Raw genomic sequence first — 19,316 nt, forward strand, 5'->3', positions numbered from 1 at the left:
AGCTGCCTCACGGAGAGAGGACGGGCGGTTCTGCCAGGCGGCCTCTGACCTGCTCCCTCCCTGCAAAAGCGCCAGGAGCCACGGCCTTCGAAGGCGGTGGGGAGGTTCAGTGGGAGAACAGGGGAAGGCGCCCTGCGGGGTACACAGCGCCAGTGTACCTCTCCCTTCCCTGGAGAGCCGAAGCCTCGGGGACAGAACAGCGCAGCCCCTGCTATTTCTAAGTCTGATATGATAGAGGAGTGGAGTCGGGAGGATGCAGGCCCCATCCGTTCAAGTGGCAGAAATCAACTCAAGCAGGGGAGGAAGGACTCAACTCAACCAGTCTAAGGGTGGGAGGAGCATTTATCAGCTCATGAAACTGGGAAGTCCAGAGGCAGAGCTGGCCCAGAGACTCCAAGAACCCACAGGGGTCACCCAGCCACCGTTCGTCTATGAGTTAGCTCAAGAATTACTCACTGGCAGAGGCCCTGCTCACTGCCAGGCTTCTGCCAGGGCTCCTTCCTCAAGGAAGCCACCCCCTACGCCTCCCTGGGGCTGGCCTGCCACCGGGCTGTGTCTTTGTTGTCATGGAGACCAGGCCATTCTGGAGGCGTGGGTTCCTTCTTCATGAGGTAGTCACACAAAACACAGGAAAAGAAGAGAGGGCCTTCCCCTGGGCGAGAGGTGCCCGGGGACTCTGAGGGTTGACAAACATTGGGGTTCTCCTCTCCCTGATCAAGGCAGAAAGGTCTGGACCCAAATTGGCATGTGTTTGAGTCCAGGGCCCCCCCAAACCAGTCCTGTGGCATTGGATGGGTTACTGCGGCTCTCTGCACCTCGGTTCTCTGGTCTCTGAAGAGGAGCTACCCCCTGCCTCGTGAGGCTCTCAGGAGAAAACGTACTATTGTGTGTCACAAGCCCAGTCCCAGGCCTGGCACGCAGTAGATGCTGGAACGTGAGGACCGTTGGAAGGGTCACTGCCACTCCTCCTGTCCAGACCTGTCCCACAGTCTGTGATAGGCCATCAAGGACACCCTGCCCTGTGGTTTCATCTGTTTCTTTAGCTTCTTTGTAGCCAGTTGCCCAGAGCTCTCCTCCCCGCTCAGTCCTGAGCGAGAGCTGGTCCCAGAGTCCCCCCCTGGCCTTACCATCCCATGGAGACCGCCGGCCCCTCTGAGGCCCTTCATTCCCACTGTAAGGTCAGGCCAGCTGCGGGTGGGGGTGAACTCAACACACTTACTTCACACACATTAAGTTTGAGCCTCTTAAGTCTCACATCCAGTGAAACATGCAAATGGATGCAAATAGGTTCCTGATTTATGCAAAACAGCATGAAAATGCACATCCCTGCATTTGCTGAAGAAAAAGGCCTGGTCACCTAATTCAGCAGAAATAACAGGGGGAAAAGATCGTGTCTATCCGTCAAAACTAGGTTCAGGCTGACAAGAACTCAGAACTTCTGGAATGGAGCTGGGGGCCCCCAGCCTCCTTAGGCCACAGCCCTCCAGTCTCTGAAACCAGGAGCCCACAGCCCTGCATTGGCCAAGAGAGTCTGGCTTCACGGCGGATCTCCCTTCCCGCCAGGTGGGGCCCCGGAAGAGGGCGCTCCCCAGCCTCCCCCCCAGAGCTCACTGCCAGGCAGGCCTCTTATTAACACCACCACTGCTAAAAAGCACTAACACTGAGTGAGCAGGTCCAGTGCTGAGCACTTGACACACGTGGGCTGCAGCATTTTACACCCCCTTCCAGCCCTGGAAACTGCGACAGACAAGGGGAAGACCCCCCATCCGGGGGAGCCCCAAGCCGATGTTCTCTTCCCTACATGTGGGGCCCTTGTGAACCTTCCCTTTCCAGTCCTGGGTTGCCCATGAGGCTGGAGGCTCTGCTCCAGGGAGCCAGAGACGATGTCTGCTTATTTGCTGCCCTGGCCCCAGAGCCCCACCCTGAACCCGGGACACAGCAGCCAGCAGCAGACACTTGCCAAATGAGTGAATGAATGAGTGAATGACTAATGAATGAATGAATGAGTGAATGAAACCTACTGGGGAATATTACTTGCTCAACCACGAGTCTGTTTTCTGCAAACTCACACCATCTATTTTCTGGGCCCCACCAGTGGCCCACGATGGGATGTCTCTCTGTCACTATGGTGTTTATTGCACTTTGCCCTCCTTTCCCAAAATGCTTGGTGAGTGATGCCGCCATTGGTGGGTCCTAAGCCAGCAGAACTGCTAGAGGTTCCTGCACAACCCGCTGGGTTCTCCGAGCTGGCCAAAGCGGAGCTATGCCTCCCTGAAGAAGGGGCTGGGGGCTTCGCGGCGTGCCTGCGTGTTTAACACTCTACTGGGAGCGTCTCAGGTATAGACACCAGGCAGGGACCCTGTGTGAGACGATAATCAAGTTAATGAGGGCTCACTGTGGGCCAGGAGCTGCTCTGAGTATTTAACATAAATTAGCTCATTTCATCCTCGAAACATCCTAGGTGGTCAGTGCTGTTAATATGCCCAAGTTCTAGAGAGGAGACCAAGGGTAAGGGTTTGCAAACATCCTGCAGTTTGTATTGGCGTTCGGGCACCTGTCCTCACACAAGGTCCTTGGGTGGCAGAGTGGAGGGGGCGGGGCCAGGAAACGGGCCAAGGATGGGGCAGCAGGATTATGACCCACAGCCCTGGGGTCTTCTTCTGTGCTGTGTGACCCTGGCAAGTGACTTCACCTCCCTGAGCCTCAGTGTCCTCATCTGTAAGGTAGGGATAATAACAGAAACTCCTCCTGGCTGTTGTGACAATTCATTGTAGAGAGGGCCATAAGGCACTAAACACAGTCCCTGGACCCAACAAGACCTCAGCACACTGGGACTAGTATTGGGCAAGACTTGGGTTCGCAGAGGTGCTCGCACCTGTGCATCACCTTCACGCCAGAGCCAAACCTCGAACCCGCGTCTTGTGACTCCAGGCCCGGGCGCCCTCTCCACCCCACAGCCTGGCCCCCGACGGCCTATCTGTCCTACAGGCTGGCTTCCAGAGCTCACGCCTGGGACACCTGTAAGAACCTGCTCCCTGCAGAGGGAGCCAGCTGTCTGCCTCCAGGAGGGAGTCCATCCGACCGGCCTTCTCCCCAGGAAACGTTTGTGGCTTCTGTTGATAGGAAAAGATGACAAGAAATAGCTCAGGTAATTACATTAATTTTCCTCAATTTGCACATTCTTGCTATTTGACGGTTCCAGGAAAGTGCAAATGAGGGGCCTAGACGGTTCAGCTGTGCTGTAATTAGGTCCGCATTGTTAAAAAGTTTCTGCTGTTGTCTTATTATTAAGTCTCGTCATGGCTGAGGGTCCCATCACCCTGTAAGACTGGGAGCACCGGGAAGCCAAGGACGTACCTTCCGCTTCAGCCCGGAGGTCTCCACCATCTGGTTGGAGACTCCCCCATCAGACCAGGTCTTCTCCAGGCAGGATGGTACCTTCCCCACCAAACTGGAAAGTCCCTTCGAGTTAGGCTACATCTCCCCCATCAGATATGGGTCCTTAGGGACAAACCCGTGTCTCCCCCTCAGACTAGCGGCTTCCACAGCCAACTAGGTGAGAGGGGCTAAGAGTCCCCCATCCGACTGCGAGCTTCGTGAGATGCACAAGGACCTCCCCCCACAATGTCCCAGGTTGGTGGCTCTGCCTCTCCACCAAACTGCTAGGGTCAGTGTTGCTAACACCCACCCCCGTGTTCAGTGGCCGAAGCTCGTCCGTAGCAACTGTGCGAGGTGCCGTCCCTGTTTTAGAGATGAGGAAGCTGAGGCTGGGAACCACACAGCGGGTGTTCGATGGAGCAAGACCTGGACTTGCTATTTGTCCCAAGCGGCCTCTGCTCACTAGTCCTTGTTCTAGGAAAAGTCTTGACTGACAGCTGATGAATGGGATGAAGGCAACCCCTGGGAGCCACACCCAGACACAGCATTTGGTAATGAACCTAAGCACAGAGCTCTCTGTCCCATTTGTACTTGGGTAGGACACTCCTCTCCCATGAGAGGCAGCAGGACAGAAGTGAGTGTCCCTTTGATATAAAATGGGAAACGGAGGCCCAGAGTAGACGGGCTCCACTGGAACGGAACATCACTGATCAGTGCCCATGGCCATGGTTCCTCCGTACACGGCTCCCTGCCCCCGCCGGGGACCCACCCTGGACAACTTGCCTTCTGGCAATAAAGCCAACCACAACTCGCCCCACCTCCGCATAGGCCGCCCCCTCCCAGAGGCCCTCTGCCTCCGCCAAGGCCACACCTGTGCCTGCCCTACCCTCTAACCATGTACTTCCTGAGGGCAGGGGCGACCCTACTGCCTTACTTACCTCTGAAGCCCCAGCAATGAACACAGTGCCTGAGCCCAGCAGAAGTTCGAGGGGTTTTCAAAAGATGTGAATGAGTGACCACCAGTGGGTGCGACCCCACCAGGTAGTTAGGACCCAGCTGAAATGTCCTCTCCACGGTGGCTCTTCTCACGGGGTTCCCACCAGAGTGTCTTTGAACTTGGAGCTGGGCCCAGTTAAGAGATTTGCCCCCCATCTCTGTGGAGCCCTGCCTTCCTTCTCCCTGTGCCCCAGTGCTGCTGCTGTTGGGAAGTGTGGAAAGGAGAACAGACGGACAGGTGGGTGGACAGACACGCAGACAGATGACAGAGAGGTGGGTGCGCGGGAAGGGGGAGGAAACACTTCCCTTTTGGGTGGTGGGTTTGGGTTTGGGGGAGTTTTTTGTTCTTTAATTTCCACGCAGGCAGCTCTAGAGACATAAGGACGGAGACTGAGCCAGAGGAGGGAAGCCAGGGCCCTGGGCAGCCCCGCCCACCAATCCCCACCACAGCCTGGGCTCTGCTCCCACCACCCAAACTCACCCCCTCCTCCCTGGCTCTGTGGCCCCACCTTCCACACCGGGAAGCCCTCAGCCTCCTGCTCTCCCAGGTTGGCAAAGCCAAGTCTGCCTGCCTTCTTATCACTCCAGAGCTGGAAGCCAGCCTTTTTTTCCCCCAAAAAAATATTGAGAAAAGAAGCCCCCAAGAGCCCCCTGCTGAGCAGAAGGGAACTTCCTGGGAAGATGGAAACGGTCACCTCCGTGTTGTCCAATACGGTGGCCCTCACCTTGTGGGGCTCTTCAAGTCGCCCTGGGAATGCAGCTCATGGGACTGGGAAACTAAATTTGTTGTTTAATTTAGTTTTAATCCATTAATTTAAAGAAGTAAACAGTCATTTGTGACCAATGACGACCACATCACACAGCACAGTGCTGGGGCCTGTTCTTGTCACAGGGCCCTTCTGGTGCCTGGCCTCGGTCCTGCCTGCTGAGGGCAGTGTCACTCCTGCCTCAGAGAGACCCCCCGTCGGTGACAGCGGCGCTCCGAGTCCCACCCATCACATCTCACCAAGAAAAGCCCCTTCACCCAAGAGCTGCATTACCTTCGCCCTTTATTCCAGCATCTCCCACGGCTCCGATATGTACAGACTTTATTTACACACAGATAATATACACCATGTATACGGATTTATACATATTCACACACCGGCCCATGCGCTCTCCTCCAGGAGGGGCACGTGGCCGCCTCTGAGCCCCGCCCGGCCCAGGCAAGAGGCGCGGGGCTTGCCAGGCAGTTGTGAGGTTTTGTGTTTTGTTTTTTAAAAGGCCATTTCCTCCAGAGGAGTCTTTCCTCTCCACAGACCTAGACCCCTTCCCCGAACACTCTAAATTTTTTTCCCCTAAAAAAAAGAGGTTTCTCTCTGCTCTGCCAAGACAGCTACTAGAGACCCAGGGCCATCCTCACGGCCCCATGCAGGTCCCTGGAAGGCGATTCATCTGCACTCCCTGGGAGGGAGGGCCGGAGGGCCCCGGGCAGGCCGACGGCCCAAGGGCCCAAGAGCCCGCCATGGCTACAGCTGTGCCCCTGGGTGGGGGCTATAGGGTCAGGGGCACCTGCCAGATAAGGAGGGTGCTGTCCGTCTCCCCGCAGGGGGCTGGCCTCCCGCCAACACCCGAGGCGCTGCCGAAGTTCCGGTAGCCCTGACCACCTGAGATGATGGCCACGGAGCAGATCTCCTTGCGGTGGGCATCGCGGGCGCAGGGCCGGCTGCGCACCCAGACGTCGGGGTCATCGGCCATCTCGTAGATGGAGCCGTCCTCCTCGCTGTGCTCCAGGGCTGAGCTGTCGGCGGGCACGGGCTCCCGCACAGAGAGCAGCGGGCCCGGGAGGTGGGCCGTGGAGCGCAGGCGGTACTGCAGGAGAATGCCCTTCTTGCGGGTCAGCTCTCGGCCCACGTGGCTGGTGGGTGCGGGTGCTGGCTCAGGAGCCTGCCCATCTGCCCTGTCCTCCTCGGCCCTCAGGCCCTCAGCCTCTTCCTGGTCACTCCGCAGGATGTCGAGGGCCAAGATGCTGGTAGCCACAGCCAGGAAGGTCACAGGCCCACAGTGACCGTTGAGGGAGACCATGCCCTTCCCTGCAGAAATGGGGAAAAGAGAAGGGGCCCAAAGGTCCAGAGCTTTACATGAAGCACACACACATCTCTGGGAGAACTTTCTGGTTGTGGGTTTGTTCGTTTGTTTGTTTTTGGTAACTGCAGTCTATGTTGGAACCTTGCCAGAGAGCCACGGGTTCGGGGCCGGGCTCTCCCGTGTTTCAGGGCCTCTTCCTATGCAACAGAGGGGCAGGAGTGACCTCATAAACCACTCTGAGGAGGCTCAGGGTGAAAGGGCCTGCAGCCCCATGCCTTTCCCAAGTCATTGCCTCCACCTGAAGTCCCTTCGCCACCCACGTGACTCTGACTCGTCCTTGGAAGCCCAGCTCTGGCCCCTCCACAGCACGTCCTTCGGCAATTTACCCCTAGAGAGCTGACCGCTCCTGCCTCTGAGCCGCAGTCCCCAGGCCACCCACCTCAGCAGCTGCCACCCTGGACTGCAGCCGCCTTCGGCAGACTGCCACACTTTGGGGGCAGGGGCTCTGCCTGGCACATCCCCACAACCCCAGGACCTGGCCTAGGAAGGACAACATGACCTATCTGATGAAAGCAGGAAATCGCAGAATCGAGAGACTTCTTTAGCGGAGAGCTCAAGATCTAGCCGGCGCTGGCCTACCATCAGGGCCACTCCCCCAACTCAGCCCTGCTCTCTGGCCACTTTGTCATCACTCTCTGAGAAGAGGCAGAGAGAGGCCCAGGGCCCTGGGGGCCCCGGACCCTGCCCTCACCCACCGGGGCCCCAGTGCCACAGGTCAGAGCAGACCCACCCCCATTCCATGCACACACACGTTTGCACCCGGCTCCCACCCCAAGGGTCCTCAGGTATTTCTGTCTCTGGAGCCTGGACATTCTGAAGCTGCTGTGCGGGGAGGGGAGCAGAAGGCGCCTGGCAGAGCCTCTGCCATCAGCCAATCAGGTGTCTCAGCCTTTCCTCAAATCATCCAGCCAATATTCACTGCTGTGCCCATTGGCCAGGCTGGGAACTGGAAACTCAGAAAGAAGGCGGGAGTCTGTGGGAAACACCCCTGACACATCTGGGCCTGATTCACCATCCCTCCTCTCCCGGCCCCGGCCCCGCCATCTGCAGCCAACTCCCAGAACCTCACCTGTGATCTTCGGGATGCCTTCCAGCCGAGGCACAGGCAGCAGGACGATGATGCCCTGGTCAGTGCCCACCCAGAGCAGACCCTGGCAGATCAGGAGGCTGGTGACGTACAGGTGCTTCTGGCCTGCAGAGAGAGGGGCCAGTGTGAGGAACACACCATCCTGGGGACAGCAGTGGGCTCCAGGCCACCTCAAACTGAAGAAATGGTACAGCCCAGGCTCTGCCCGTGAGACGAGCAAGATGCTGGATAGGGTGTGGTTCAGACCCAGGGTTTGGGAGGCTGAGGGGGCTGGGGTCCGGCCCCTGGGTCCCCAAGTTAGCGTTCCCCTCATCCAGCCTCAGTTTCCTCCTAGGGAACTTGGGGCTGCTGCAAGGATTCCGTGGGGCAATGCCACAGGGCACAGTGCTGGCCCGTCTGTTCCCACACACAGGGGCTGGGTCCTCGGACACAAAGGGCAGACCCTGGGCAGCCCACACCAGGGTCAGAACCAGCCACCTGAGCAGTAAGACCAGGGAGGCCTGGGAAGGTGGGGGTTTGAGGGCCGGAGGATGTTGGTACAGACGGGATGCGTGGAGAGGGGCCGGGGTAGATCCAAGAAGCAGGGGGAAATTGGCAAACGGTCGCGGACCCTGAATTTCTAGCTAGGGCTTGACATTTTGCCCAGGTGGGCCCTTTCTCCAGGGAAGGCTCAGCGTGCCCTGCAGTCCCCGGGCCCGAGAGTGAAATGGACAACTCAGTGCCAAGAACAAGCGTGTTTTCGATGTCGGCCCACGTTATTCTTGTTGGCTATCCCCTGGGTGCTGTCTCTCCACTGCTGCAAAACGCGACGGCAGGGGGGTGTCGCGCTGCTCTCTACAGGGAGGAAGGACAGCGTGGGCCACGCAGCAGTGGCTGGAGCAGGGCTCCAGCCCCAGACGCCACGTTCAGACCCAGCCCTACCACTTCCTGGCTACACGACCAGGGCCAGTCCCTAAACCTCCCTGTGCCACGGTTTCCTTGCTTGCCAGAGCAGACAACAAGGACACTCACAGCCTTGCCCTGAGGATGGAACGCGCTGATGAGTGTCAATCACTTAAGCCAGTGCCGGGCGCAGGGTGCGCACAGGCGGGTGCTGGCCGCCTTTGTCGTTGCTGCTCCACCGCTTACAATTCCGGTCAGTGAGAGCGGGCACGAGGGAAAGGCTGGGGCGGACCCCTGCCTGTCCAGAGGGCTGTCTTGCTCGCTTCTTGCCTGAGTCCTTCTGCCCCACTGAGAGGGGCTTACTCTCCCCTCAAAGGAAATGCCAACTCCTGCCACATTATCTCGGCAATAACAACACCACATGACGTGGGAAACGACGCTGAGAGCAGTGGGCCCCACCCCAGGTAACACCGGGGCCACAGGAGGGCTCGCCACCCAGGGCCAGCCCCGAGGGGTAAGTCCTCCAACCTGCGCTTCCAGCAAATTCCCAGGTGGTGCCAAAGCGGCTGGTCCAGAACCGAACTTTTTTTAAAAAATATATTTATTTATTTATCTTTAGAGGGGAAGGGAAGGAGAGAAGGAGAGAAATATCAACATATGGTTGCCTCTCGTGAGTCCCCTGCTGGGAACTGGCCTGCAACCCAGGCATGTGCCCTGACCAGGAATTGAACCACGATCGTGTAGTTCGCAGGCCCTCGCTCAATCCACTGAGCTACACCAGCCAGGGCCAGAACTGCACTTTGAGGAAAATCCTGCTTTGGAGTGTCAGCAGCACCCCATGCTAACTCTGCTCTGACCCCAACCCTGCAACCACAAAGAGGCCTGCAAGACACAGATGTCACACCCATTTTCCAGAGGACAATATCAAGGTCCAGAGAGTTCTCCCAGCTGGTGAGAGCAGGGTGAGGAGCCCTGCTCGGGACTCTCTGATTATTACAGTTGCCTCTCCGCTCTTACGCAGATGGCTTCAGGGCCACACGTGTAGGCAGGAGTCTCGGGAGGATGGTGGGGCTCCGCAGTTACCCAGGAAGCAGGGTTGCCTATCTTGGGGCTCACACAGCCGGTCTAATGCCATAGGCGGTACCAGTACCAATCTCTTCACTCACCGCCCTGCGGCATCCCTGCGGACCTACTGCGTGCAGGACTCAGAGCTGGAGGCACAGCGGGGAACTGCACACACACAGTTCTACTCTTGAGGAGCAAACATTCTAGAACTTTCTGGCCTGATGCTAATGGTCTCTACCAAACCGTCCAATTATGTAGCCAATAACCACTTGTGACTACTGAGCACTTCAAATGTGGCTAGTGGGACAGGGGCACTAAGTTTTTCGCTCCATTTTACTTTAATAGTGTCTACCGTACCCGGGCAGCACTGGGGAGGGGAAAGGGGAAGTGCCGATGTGAATGAGGAATATAAACATCAGGCAGAGGATTTGCATGGGGTGACGGGGCAGAGTGGGGCAGGGGGTGGATTCCCGGGGTTTCAAGCCTCGGTCCACTTCCAGGAAGATTTGAGATCAGGAGGACAGAGAGGAAGCAACCACACTGAGACCTGAGCAGAAGCCCAGGAGACAGCATGTGCAAAGGCCCTGTGACAGGAATGAGCTCAGTGGGTCGGCGGAGCAGACTGAAGCCAGTGCAGCCTGGGGATCAAGGGCAAGCTCAGGGTGACTGGAGGGAGGCCAGGAGGGTGGACAGGTCAGGGTAAGGACTGTGACTGTTCATTCTGTGTGATGAGAAGCTACCAGAAGGTCTAAGCAGGTGAGTGACAGACTCATTCCAGAGGAGCATTTTAGCAGTGTGACGGGGGGGAGGGGATAGGGGGGAGGTGGTGGGGGCCAGGACAGAGTGGTGGCAAGGAGAAAAAGAGAAGCCAGCAGGTTCGAGGTCTGTTCTGACGCAGAACGACAGACCTCTTCTAGACTAGAGCAGGAGGAGAGAAAAGGAGGGGAATCAAGGAAGACTCCGAGGGTTTTGTCTCCAGCAGCTGGGGACATGGCAGAGCCATCGACTGAGATGGAGAAGGCACAGGCTTGGGGTGGAAGGCCAAGTTCTCTACCAGGCGTGTTGTGTGAGAGGCACGGCCGACAGCCAAGCAGAGCTGTCAGCAGGCAGTGGGATACGTGAGTTTGGAGACACGACGCAAACTCAGAAAGTCATGTTCATAGTGTTGATTCCACAGAGAAACGCAAACCACACTGGGGGAAAAAAAGCCAGTTTGTCACTCGAAAACGGACTAATTCACAAGCAGAGGTGGCAGCAGGTCAGGGAGCTGGGACTCTGCCCCACACCTGCGTCACTGCAGACGGCGCAGGCTCCCAACTACTAGGACACCCCCTGGCGCACAGTGGCCCTCCCGACCCTCAGGAAACCACAGCAAGTGGCTCAGGCCGCAAGCTCCCTCTCGTCTCCCATGGTCTTCCCTCCCGGCTCTGGCCAAGGTCTACAACTGCCCTCACCTTCCCTTTGCTTAATGACTGTTTGCCGTCAAATGGACACTTCATGAGGGCATGGACTTATCCATGTGCTCAAAGTCAATGCCCTGGCTCCCTGGCAGACACTCAAAAACTCTCTGTGAGCAAACAAGCGAGTGAATGAACGCAGAAAGTGAAAAAGGTGATGGGTGTTGATGTCACTTACTGTTTGAATTAATAAGTCACTTTCACTGATCGATGAATATTACAAATCTACCTTGCTCAGTTTTATGATTATTAGAATATATACAGCATATATGAGGTATAATATATATATACACAGTTGCGCACAGCTCTTAGCCCTCATATACAATCAATAAATGGAGGCTATTAGAGTAACAGCCGTAATTATTAAAAGGACCTAGACTCTAATGTCATAAGACCAGCTCCGCCAGAGCCATAAACCTGCAAAAACAATAAAGCCAAGGGAGGGAACAGTGGCAAATTTTTCATCTCGAGTGTCTCACCCACTTTTCCAGAGCTCCGGGGGCCCTGGAGACCAGGAGGAGACCACTTGCTGATGCTCCTGCGTCCTCGCGCCCCCCACCCCTCCCCCACCAGACAGGCGAACCCTTGCAAGGGAAAGGGAGGCAGCAAAGGACCAAAAGAGATGCTGGAACTGAGAAATGACTTCGCCATCAGGCCTCATGCCCGGCCCTTCCTCTCCCCCCTCCGCCCAGAGGAATGGAGCGAGGCACTCCACAAACAGTCCGAGGGAAAAAAATTCTAATGGTGGATAAATATTTTATCACAGGGACTTAATGCGGCAGCGTTCAACTCACCCAAGCCATCTATCTGGAGATATACAACTTTAAAAAGCTCAGGCTCTTGGAGAACATTTTATTAATGACCTGTCTAGTTAGGAGGAGGAGGGAGTTTAGGTTCAAAAGCGCATTAATACCAGTCTGGTACATGAGTGGGAGACAGGGGTCGGGGAAGGCAGCGTGATAAATTTTTAATGTTCCCTTAAAAAAAAAAACCCACGTTTAAAGTAGGAACAAATTTTTACTAATTATGCAATTATTTCATTTGCTGGTGTGGGGGAAGAAAAATACTTAAAAGCCTTTTAAAAATATTTCTAATACAGAATTTAAGGGCCCTGCCCTGCTGTTCTTCGGCTGAGGCACGAGGTGGGTTGGGGTAGATTTGAGGCCGTCCTCTGCGAGCTCTGGCCCAGCTCCCCTCGGGTTCGGGGATTAGGAACAGTCAGGCCTGGGGGTGGGGGGTGAAGGCCCAGGGCAGTAACTGCTGGGGACCTCCGGGAAGCCCCGCACTCTGAACCTTGGCCTCTGCCCTGGGCTGCCAGGGCCAGCCCCAAAGAGCTCCAGCAAGTAGAGGGGCGGTCCCTGTCTGCGCTGACGTAGCTGATGAGGTGGGACAGGCACAGACTCGGAGGGTGGGGGCTGAGCAAGATGTGTGGCCAAAAGGGGCCCGTGTGACGAGGGGCGGGAATGGCCAAGAGGACATGATAGAGATGATGGCAGTGCACAGTACCATCGGGACCTGAGACTTCCTCGAGCCAGGGACCGCCCCTGCTCAGGCCCACACCTCCCTGAGAGGCAGGGACCAAGGACGAGAGGTTCCCTCCTTGCCCCCAGTCACAGGGCTGCATAGCGGCGCTGCCAGGTCTCCAGCGGGGCTGCCCCTTCCAGACCCTGGTCTGCCCTGGTCTGCCCTTGGCTGCCCGCCAAGCCCTGACTCAAACCTTGGCTCCTCGTTGTAGAGAGGGGGAAACTGAGGCCCAGGGAGGGGGATGCTGCGAGGTACAAGTGTGAGAGAGCTACAATTCACGTGCTGGCTCCAGCCTCGTCGGCGGTGAGATCACAGGCCATGAAACCTCCTAGGCCTCAGTTTACCTGGCTCGGAAATAACCGTCACACTGATGAACCCGCTTCCCTTTGAGAGGGGAGTTTCACAGAACCAGTCAGTCAGTGGGCGTGAAGATGCGTGCGAACCCCGACAGCGAGTCAGAGCTGGGCCGGGGGGAGCTACCGTTTCTCCACCTGCAGCTGGATCGGCCCGCGAATCCGGCCGCTGGCCGCTGGACAGCCGTGATCCTTCCTCGCCCTCCCCCCACAGAGAAGACCGACCCAGAATGGCCCGTGAGATTCCCCATGTTTCTCCTTGTTCCACTAACTTGGAATAATTTAGCTATCAGCGTGAATGTGGGACTATTTTTGTGATGGAGAGACACATTTATCGTAGTTAAAATGGATTTGCTTTGTATAATGGCCAAATCCTATGAAATACAATAAAACTAAAGCTGCAAAAAGAAAAAGAAAGAAAGAGAAGACCCATAACACAGGTTCCATAGGCCCCAGCCACTCCCCGGGGAACGTGTTAGGGAGGTATTTCTTCTCCTGGTGTACCTACCACACGCGGCACCTGAGCGAGGTGTCTTCCCAAGCCTGGTGGCCTTCATTCAGAGCCAGGACCACTTCCGGTCCCACAGAGGGCCCAGCGGCTCCGGGAGGCAAACAGACCTGCCCCAGACCCAGCAGTGGTCTGGCCAAGCCTCTGGCCACCTCCAAGGTCCTCTCTTCCCCCTTGATTCACAGTGGGACTCTGAAGTGAGTCTGACCTTCTGTGACTCCCAGTCCAGCCTCGGGCTGGCTGCATGACCACAGACCAGCCTCCTGACCCCGGCAAACAAACCTCAGTGTCTGCACCTGCACAGCGGGGCCGACCTCCACCTCTTGGGGTTAAGGTGAAATGAGGTCCTATAGGCAAAGCACTTGGGACCCAGCTCACCGTGGGGCTCACGGCGGGCAGTAGATATCCTATCGCATCACCACTTGTTATTGACCTTGCCGTTAGTAACCACCAGACCCTGTGGCCACAAGCCCAGACTCTAGGACAGTCCTAACCAGCCAGGAGGAAGCAGGAGCCAGGGTGATTTCCAGTTGCCCTAGCTAGAGTTGGGGACCAGGCCTCTGGGGTAAGACTGAGGCCCCACGGCCCCCGAAGTGCTGGCTAGCATGCCTGCCCTTGACCCAGCCACATAACCCAGGGAGGCCAATCCCCTGGTTGGGCCCACAGCCTGCCACACCCACTGTGTCCCCGGCCCCAGGGCCCTTTGTCTCTCCCAGCTGCTAACACCAGTCCAGCCTGCGGTGCTTACACAAGACAGAGCTTCTCTGTCTTCCCAGACCAGCCAGGGGTCAATCTGTCTGTCTGGTGGAAGATGGGCCAAGCAGGGAGGCAAGGCAAGCTGATGACCGCTGGCTCCATGGACTGCTCTAAGGCCAGCTGGAGACAGGAGTGGGCCCTGAGCAGGTGTCCGCCCTGGCTCCCCCTGCACAGCCTGCAGGGGTCTGGGCAGCAGCACGGGCAGCAGATGGGAAGGGAGATCCCTGGGGCCAATCCCACCGAGGCCTCAGGCAGCTACAAGGCAGGGGTGGGGTGTTACGTGAGCTCTGACCTAACCCTCTCTACCTCGTCTCACAACCAGCTGTGCAGGAGGGAGCACGGGCCCCCGAGGGGAAGCTATCCAAGCCCTTGGACCTCCCCTGACCTCCAAATCCCAGCTAACGAACTGAAAGGGACCGTTGCCTTTCTCAGAAAAACCTCGAAGTAAGAGCCCCTTGCTTGGCCTTCTCTCTTTCGCTTCACCTCGTTCTGAAGGAGATGAGGCAGAACTGGTTGTTTTGTCGGCCTGAGGAGTGGCCGATGGAGACAGGCCTGGGTCCCCCCCTCCCAGAGTAGCTTTGCAGGGGCCGTGTGGCCAGGGAAAGCCCACTGAGCTCAGAGCCTCACCTCCCAGCAACCCGAGCCCACTGGGCTACAGGGTGAGCAGGACAAGCAGTGACAGCAAGAAGGGCTTTGAAATGACAGACCTGGGTTTGAATTCTAAAACCACTACTTCCCCCTCAGAGGCCCAGTTTTCAAGGCCGACCCCAGGGTGTCACCAGGGTGAAGGGCCTGGGCTGGACAGGAGGCACCTCCGCCTGGCTGTGGCGAGTGCGCCACAGATGCCGGCTCCTCCCTCCACAGGCCCAGGAAGGCTGGGACCACGCCCCCGCAGCCGCCTCACCTGGCAGGAGGAAGGCCGTCCTGGTGGCGATGTTGATCTCCTGCAGGTGCTCCAGCGTCTCCGTGTGGAAGAGGCGGATGGAGGAGCCGGAGGAGAAGGCCATCCACACGCCGCTGCCCGCCTTCACCATGTGCGTCACGCTCACGGCCTCGTCCTGGTGCACCTCGAAGCTTTGCTGCAACACAGAGTCGGGGGTGTGGGTGCCGAGCCGGGCCCACCAAGCACCTGGAGGCCACGCCGGAACCAGTCGAGGCAAGAAGGAAATGGCAGAGGCCCGGCGGTGCGTGCCGGTAACTGTGTAACCGGCAGGGGCATCCTGGTGCGTTGCGTCTGCCAATTCCCGTGGTGTAAATACTGCTAATGGGGCCGATCTCGCGCTACCTGCACGACAGCACTGAACAAGGAGCAGAGAGATTCACGCACCCTCGGCTCTTGGGAGTCGACAGGACCGGGCTCTGGCACACCCCCGTGACACGAGGGACAGAGCCGAAAGTCAGCAGCGGTCGGGGCGGGGTAGCCGCCCACGCATTATGTCATTATGTGGAGTGCGAAGGCAACCAGCGTAGCTGCTGGGAAGGAAGGTGGGCGCCGTGAGCCAGACCCTCCTCTTTCCCAGTGAGGAGACAACCCCGGACATCCGGAATGGATAAATCAGGAGCCGGCGAGCAGACACGTTCGAGTCCTGAGGAAAAGTGCCAGTGAATTAAAAGCAGAAGCAGGCAGAAAGTATTTTCTCCCAGGAAGTGGGACTGGGGAAGAACCAGTCTATGCTATTTGATTTTTTAAGTAGGTGTATATATAATTTTGATCTTAAAAAAAAGAAACTCTTTTTTTTTTTTAAAGAGAGAAGACAGTCACCACTCACATCCATGGCAGAACAAAGTCCAAGTTCTTTAACTCGGCATTCCAGGCCCACCTCGGCCTCTGCTCTTTCCTGGCAGGCTCCCCGCACCCAGGCCAACCAGAACCTGTGTCACAAGGACACTCAGGACGAAGCACGTGACCATGCCTCTGCCCTCGGGAGGACCTATGTGCTACCTGCCCTCCTGGGAACAGCCTTTCGGCTTCTGAAGACTCCCCGTCGGGGTGATGCCCCTCTTCCTGAGGCGCCCCAACCACCCTGGCACTGGACGTCCTTCTGCATACCGTCCTCCGCTGCCCTGCCAGGTGCCGCCTGCAGCACAGTGGCCCTGCCCAACGCCCTCCACCCTGGACCGTGAGCTCCAACCACAGACGCTGAGCCTCAGGCCCATCTGTCCCCTGCTCAGCACAGCAACACATGGCCACAGAGCGAACGCACGGGCCCTGGGGTCCCATCTGCGACACTGAGTTGGTACTCCGATGGAAACAAGTCCCACACGGCAAACTGGAAACGACCTAAATACTCGGTCATGGGGGACAGTCGGGTCAGTGACGCATCTACTCGATGGCTGTTCCACATCCATTCAAAGGCGTTTACAAACAGAGACTGCGGGAGAACACGGGGAAATGTGGATGTTACAGCAGTGAGTGCAGAAAACCGGGGGGGAGAAGACGTGTCGGGGGAGGACCCTGATTGCCGAGGGCTGGTCCAGGGGCAGTGCCTGGGGAGTGTCCCTTCCACTTTCCTGTCGTCTCCACTTTGTCTGGAAAGAATACAGAAGCCCGAAGCCGCAAGACGACGTAGGACAGAACGTGTCTTTGTTATCAGACCTGCTATCAAATCTCATTTCCTCAGTAACTTCCCAGGCCTGGGCCTCAGTTCACCGTGTGGAAGTAGAAGTTGCCGTGAAGGTCATGTGGACCTGCGTCAGGGGGACCTCAGCCCAGGCCCGGTTCCTGGCAAGGTCTCACTCATTCGTCAGGTGTCCCCGGGCTCCTACTCTGTGCCTGCACGGGTCTGGGTGCCAGGAAGACAGTAACAAACGAGAGTCCAAGGGGCTCGCTCTCATGAAGTGTGTGTTCCCAGGGCAGAGACAACTGAAATGCAGATAAAGATCACTCCGAGCAACGGTAACCCCTGCCCAGGAAACTTGTTGGGGGCCGCTAGGATGGGGTGGCCAGGGAAGGTTTCTCTAGGGGCAGCATTTAATCAGAGACCTGGGAAATGTGAAGGAATCAGCCCTGGGATAATGGGGGTGACAGGGGGGGAGAGCAGTTCAGGCAGAGGACACAGCAGGTGCAAAGGCCCTGGGGCAGGAATGAGCTTGCGGTGTTTGAGGAAAAACAGAACGCTGGTCAGCATTGGGGGCACAGCGGTAAGACAGAGGTGGGCAGAGGCCAGCCCACGCCAGGCCCCCCTGCAATGCACAGCCAAGAGTTTGGGTGTGTGAGTGCTGGAGGGGCTGAGCTGGTAAGCGACACGATTGGGTTTCCCTTTGAAAGAAGCTCAGTTCATCAGCTGTGTGGCAGCAGGCTGGAGTTCTGGCCCTCGAGTGAGTATAGTGAACAGGAGTGGCAGTGACACGCTGCAGAGTCACTCCAGCCAGAGCCTCAGCCCCAAGGCCATCTTGACTCAAGTCACCAGGCAGTTTCCCACAGAGATAAAGAAGCTGGTGGCAGTAGGGTGTCCTCCACGGGGAGCCAAGCCAATGAACTTGAATCCCATTCCTCATCCAAACGCAGAGCCCAGGAGGGCAAGACGTTGAGATGGAGAAGAAAATTGCTTTCTCTAAGCCAGTCCCTGATGGCTGTGCTTCACGGCCCGAGGCGGGTGGGGGTGGCCCGAGGGCAGGGGCAGCCGCAAAGCCTAAGTTCCCCAGAGGAGGGCGGGGAGAGGAAAGGTGTCCTGCTCTGAGGAGACAGGGCCCTGCCACTCACCCTGTGCTGGGGGGACCCTGAGAGCTGCAGCTGTAGCCCCCTGTCAGACAGGAAGTTCACCAAGGACAGGGGCACACGTCTCCATCAAAGTGGGGGCCCCCAGGGGGCAAGGAGGGGGCCCCACAACAAGGCTGAGCGCGCTCAGAGGGCCAGGAGCTATCTCCTTCACCAGACTGGGGGCTCACACTAGTAGCTCCCGGTGAGGGGGGTCTCTGTCCCTCTTTCCTTAGTACCCCACCCCCACCGCAGTGAAGGCCCAGGTGCTGGAGGCTCAGCCAGGGAGCCTCTGGAATCGGGGGGAGGCCGAACGCCTCACAGCCCCCACAAAGCCAGGCCCGGCCCATGCAGCTCCTTGGGAAGGGCAGAATTTCCATTTTTCTGGCCTTTCACCCCAAATCTGCTGCCCACAGCCCTCGCAGTGCTGGCTCCCAGTTCTCTCTCTCTCTCTCTTTTCCTTTTCATTGAATTTATTGGGGTGACACTGGTTAATAAAATCGCACAGGTTTCAGGCGTACAGTTCTATAAAACCCTGTGAACACTGCACTACGTGTTCACTACCCAAGTCAGGTAGGTCTCCTTCTATCACCATTCACCCCCCTTCACCTTCCCTTACGTCTTCTACTCCCTCCCCCTCTGGCAGTTACCGCAGTGTCCTCTGTGTCTGAGGCTTTTCTTTCTTAATCCCGTTCCCTTTTCTCACACCGCCCACCCCCTGCCCCGCCAAGTTCTCTTTTCTTGAGAGGCTGGTCCTTCAAGGAGACGCTGGTGGGAGTGGGGGGCATATTTTCCTCAACCAGCCTGCACCACAGACAGCCTTCCTGGGGGCCCCCACACAGGCAGGGTACCCGGCTCAAACAGGACACCCCCCGAGGGGCCTTGCTGGGAAAGGCCCGACAGAGGACCACTAGCCCCGTCACAGAGGGGAGGCTGCGGCCCGGCCCAGCTTCCCAGAGTGCCCACCCTCGGTGAGTAGATGGACGAGAGGATGGGGAGCAGGGTGCAGGAGTGCCCGACATGCTTCGTCCACATTTTTCCAAAGGCAGCTCGCACATTTGTACGCAAGTGCTGGAGCACACGCACACACACCAGGAAGGGGGCTGTGTGCTCCCAAGTGTGCATTGAGATTCCTGCCGGGCTCCGGCAGAGAAGGAGGATTTCTGCCTCCGAACAGCCCAACCGCACTGCAACCGAGAGGCCTGGGACCACAGATGGGCCTCAGAAAGCTGCCCCTGAATTTGCAGCCTGCCAGCCCTGCGTGCTGCTGTCAGAATCTAATTAAAAGAGAAGTCAGCAGTGGAAATCCAGACTCATTTCTCCAGAGGCATAACAAGTCTGTCTCCAGGCCCAAAGGGCTTTGCACAAGGCCTGTGTGAACCCGCCAGGCCCAGCGGTGAGGCGGGTGGGGGAGGGCGAGGGTACACAGGAACAACGGCGCATGGACCCCAACCCTCGCTCCTCAGCTCCCTCTGGAGTCCCCAGG

The 19,316-nt window shown here is 57.6% G+C and overlaps 1 protein-coding gene across 10 annotated transcripts in view; it reads right to left on the minus strand.

Annotated features, from left to right (window-relative positions):
* Window positions 1-5,406: 5,406 nt before the first annotated feature.
* The window catches only part of ARHGEF10L (Rho guanine nucleotide exchange factor 10 like), a 157,103-nt gene continuing 143,193 nt past the window's right edge, over window positions 5,407-19,316 (minus strand). For 9 of the 10 annotated variants that reach the window (XM_037045081.1, XM_037045075.1, XM_037045073.1 and 6 more), the window contains 3 exons: window positions 15,038-15,212; window positions 7,571-7,693; window positions 5,407-6,446 (listed from right to left, as the gene is read on the minus strand). In XM_037045081.1, the coding sequence (XP_036900976.1) occupies window positions 5,908-6,446; window positions 7,571-7,693; window positions 15,038-15,212 (837 nt within the window). In that variant the 3' untranslated portion in view covers window positions 5,407-5,907. The remainder of the gene's footprint in view (window positions 6,447-7,570; window positions 7,694-15,037; window positions 15,213-19,316) is intronic. The other variant, XM_037045079.1, reaches the window with a different exon arrangement.

The sequence above is a fragment of the Sturnira hondurensis genome, unplaced genomic scaffold, assembly GCF_014824575.4.
Source record: "Sturnira hondurensis isolate 20B ecotype Veracruz unplaced genomic scaffold, ASM1482457v3 Scaffold0004257, whole genome shotgun sequence".
Lineage (NCBI taxonomy): Eukaryota > Metazoa > Chordata > Mammalia > Chiroptera > Phyllostomidae > Sturnira > Sturnira hondurensis.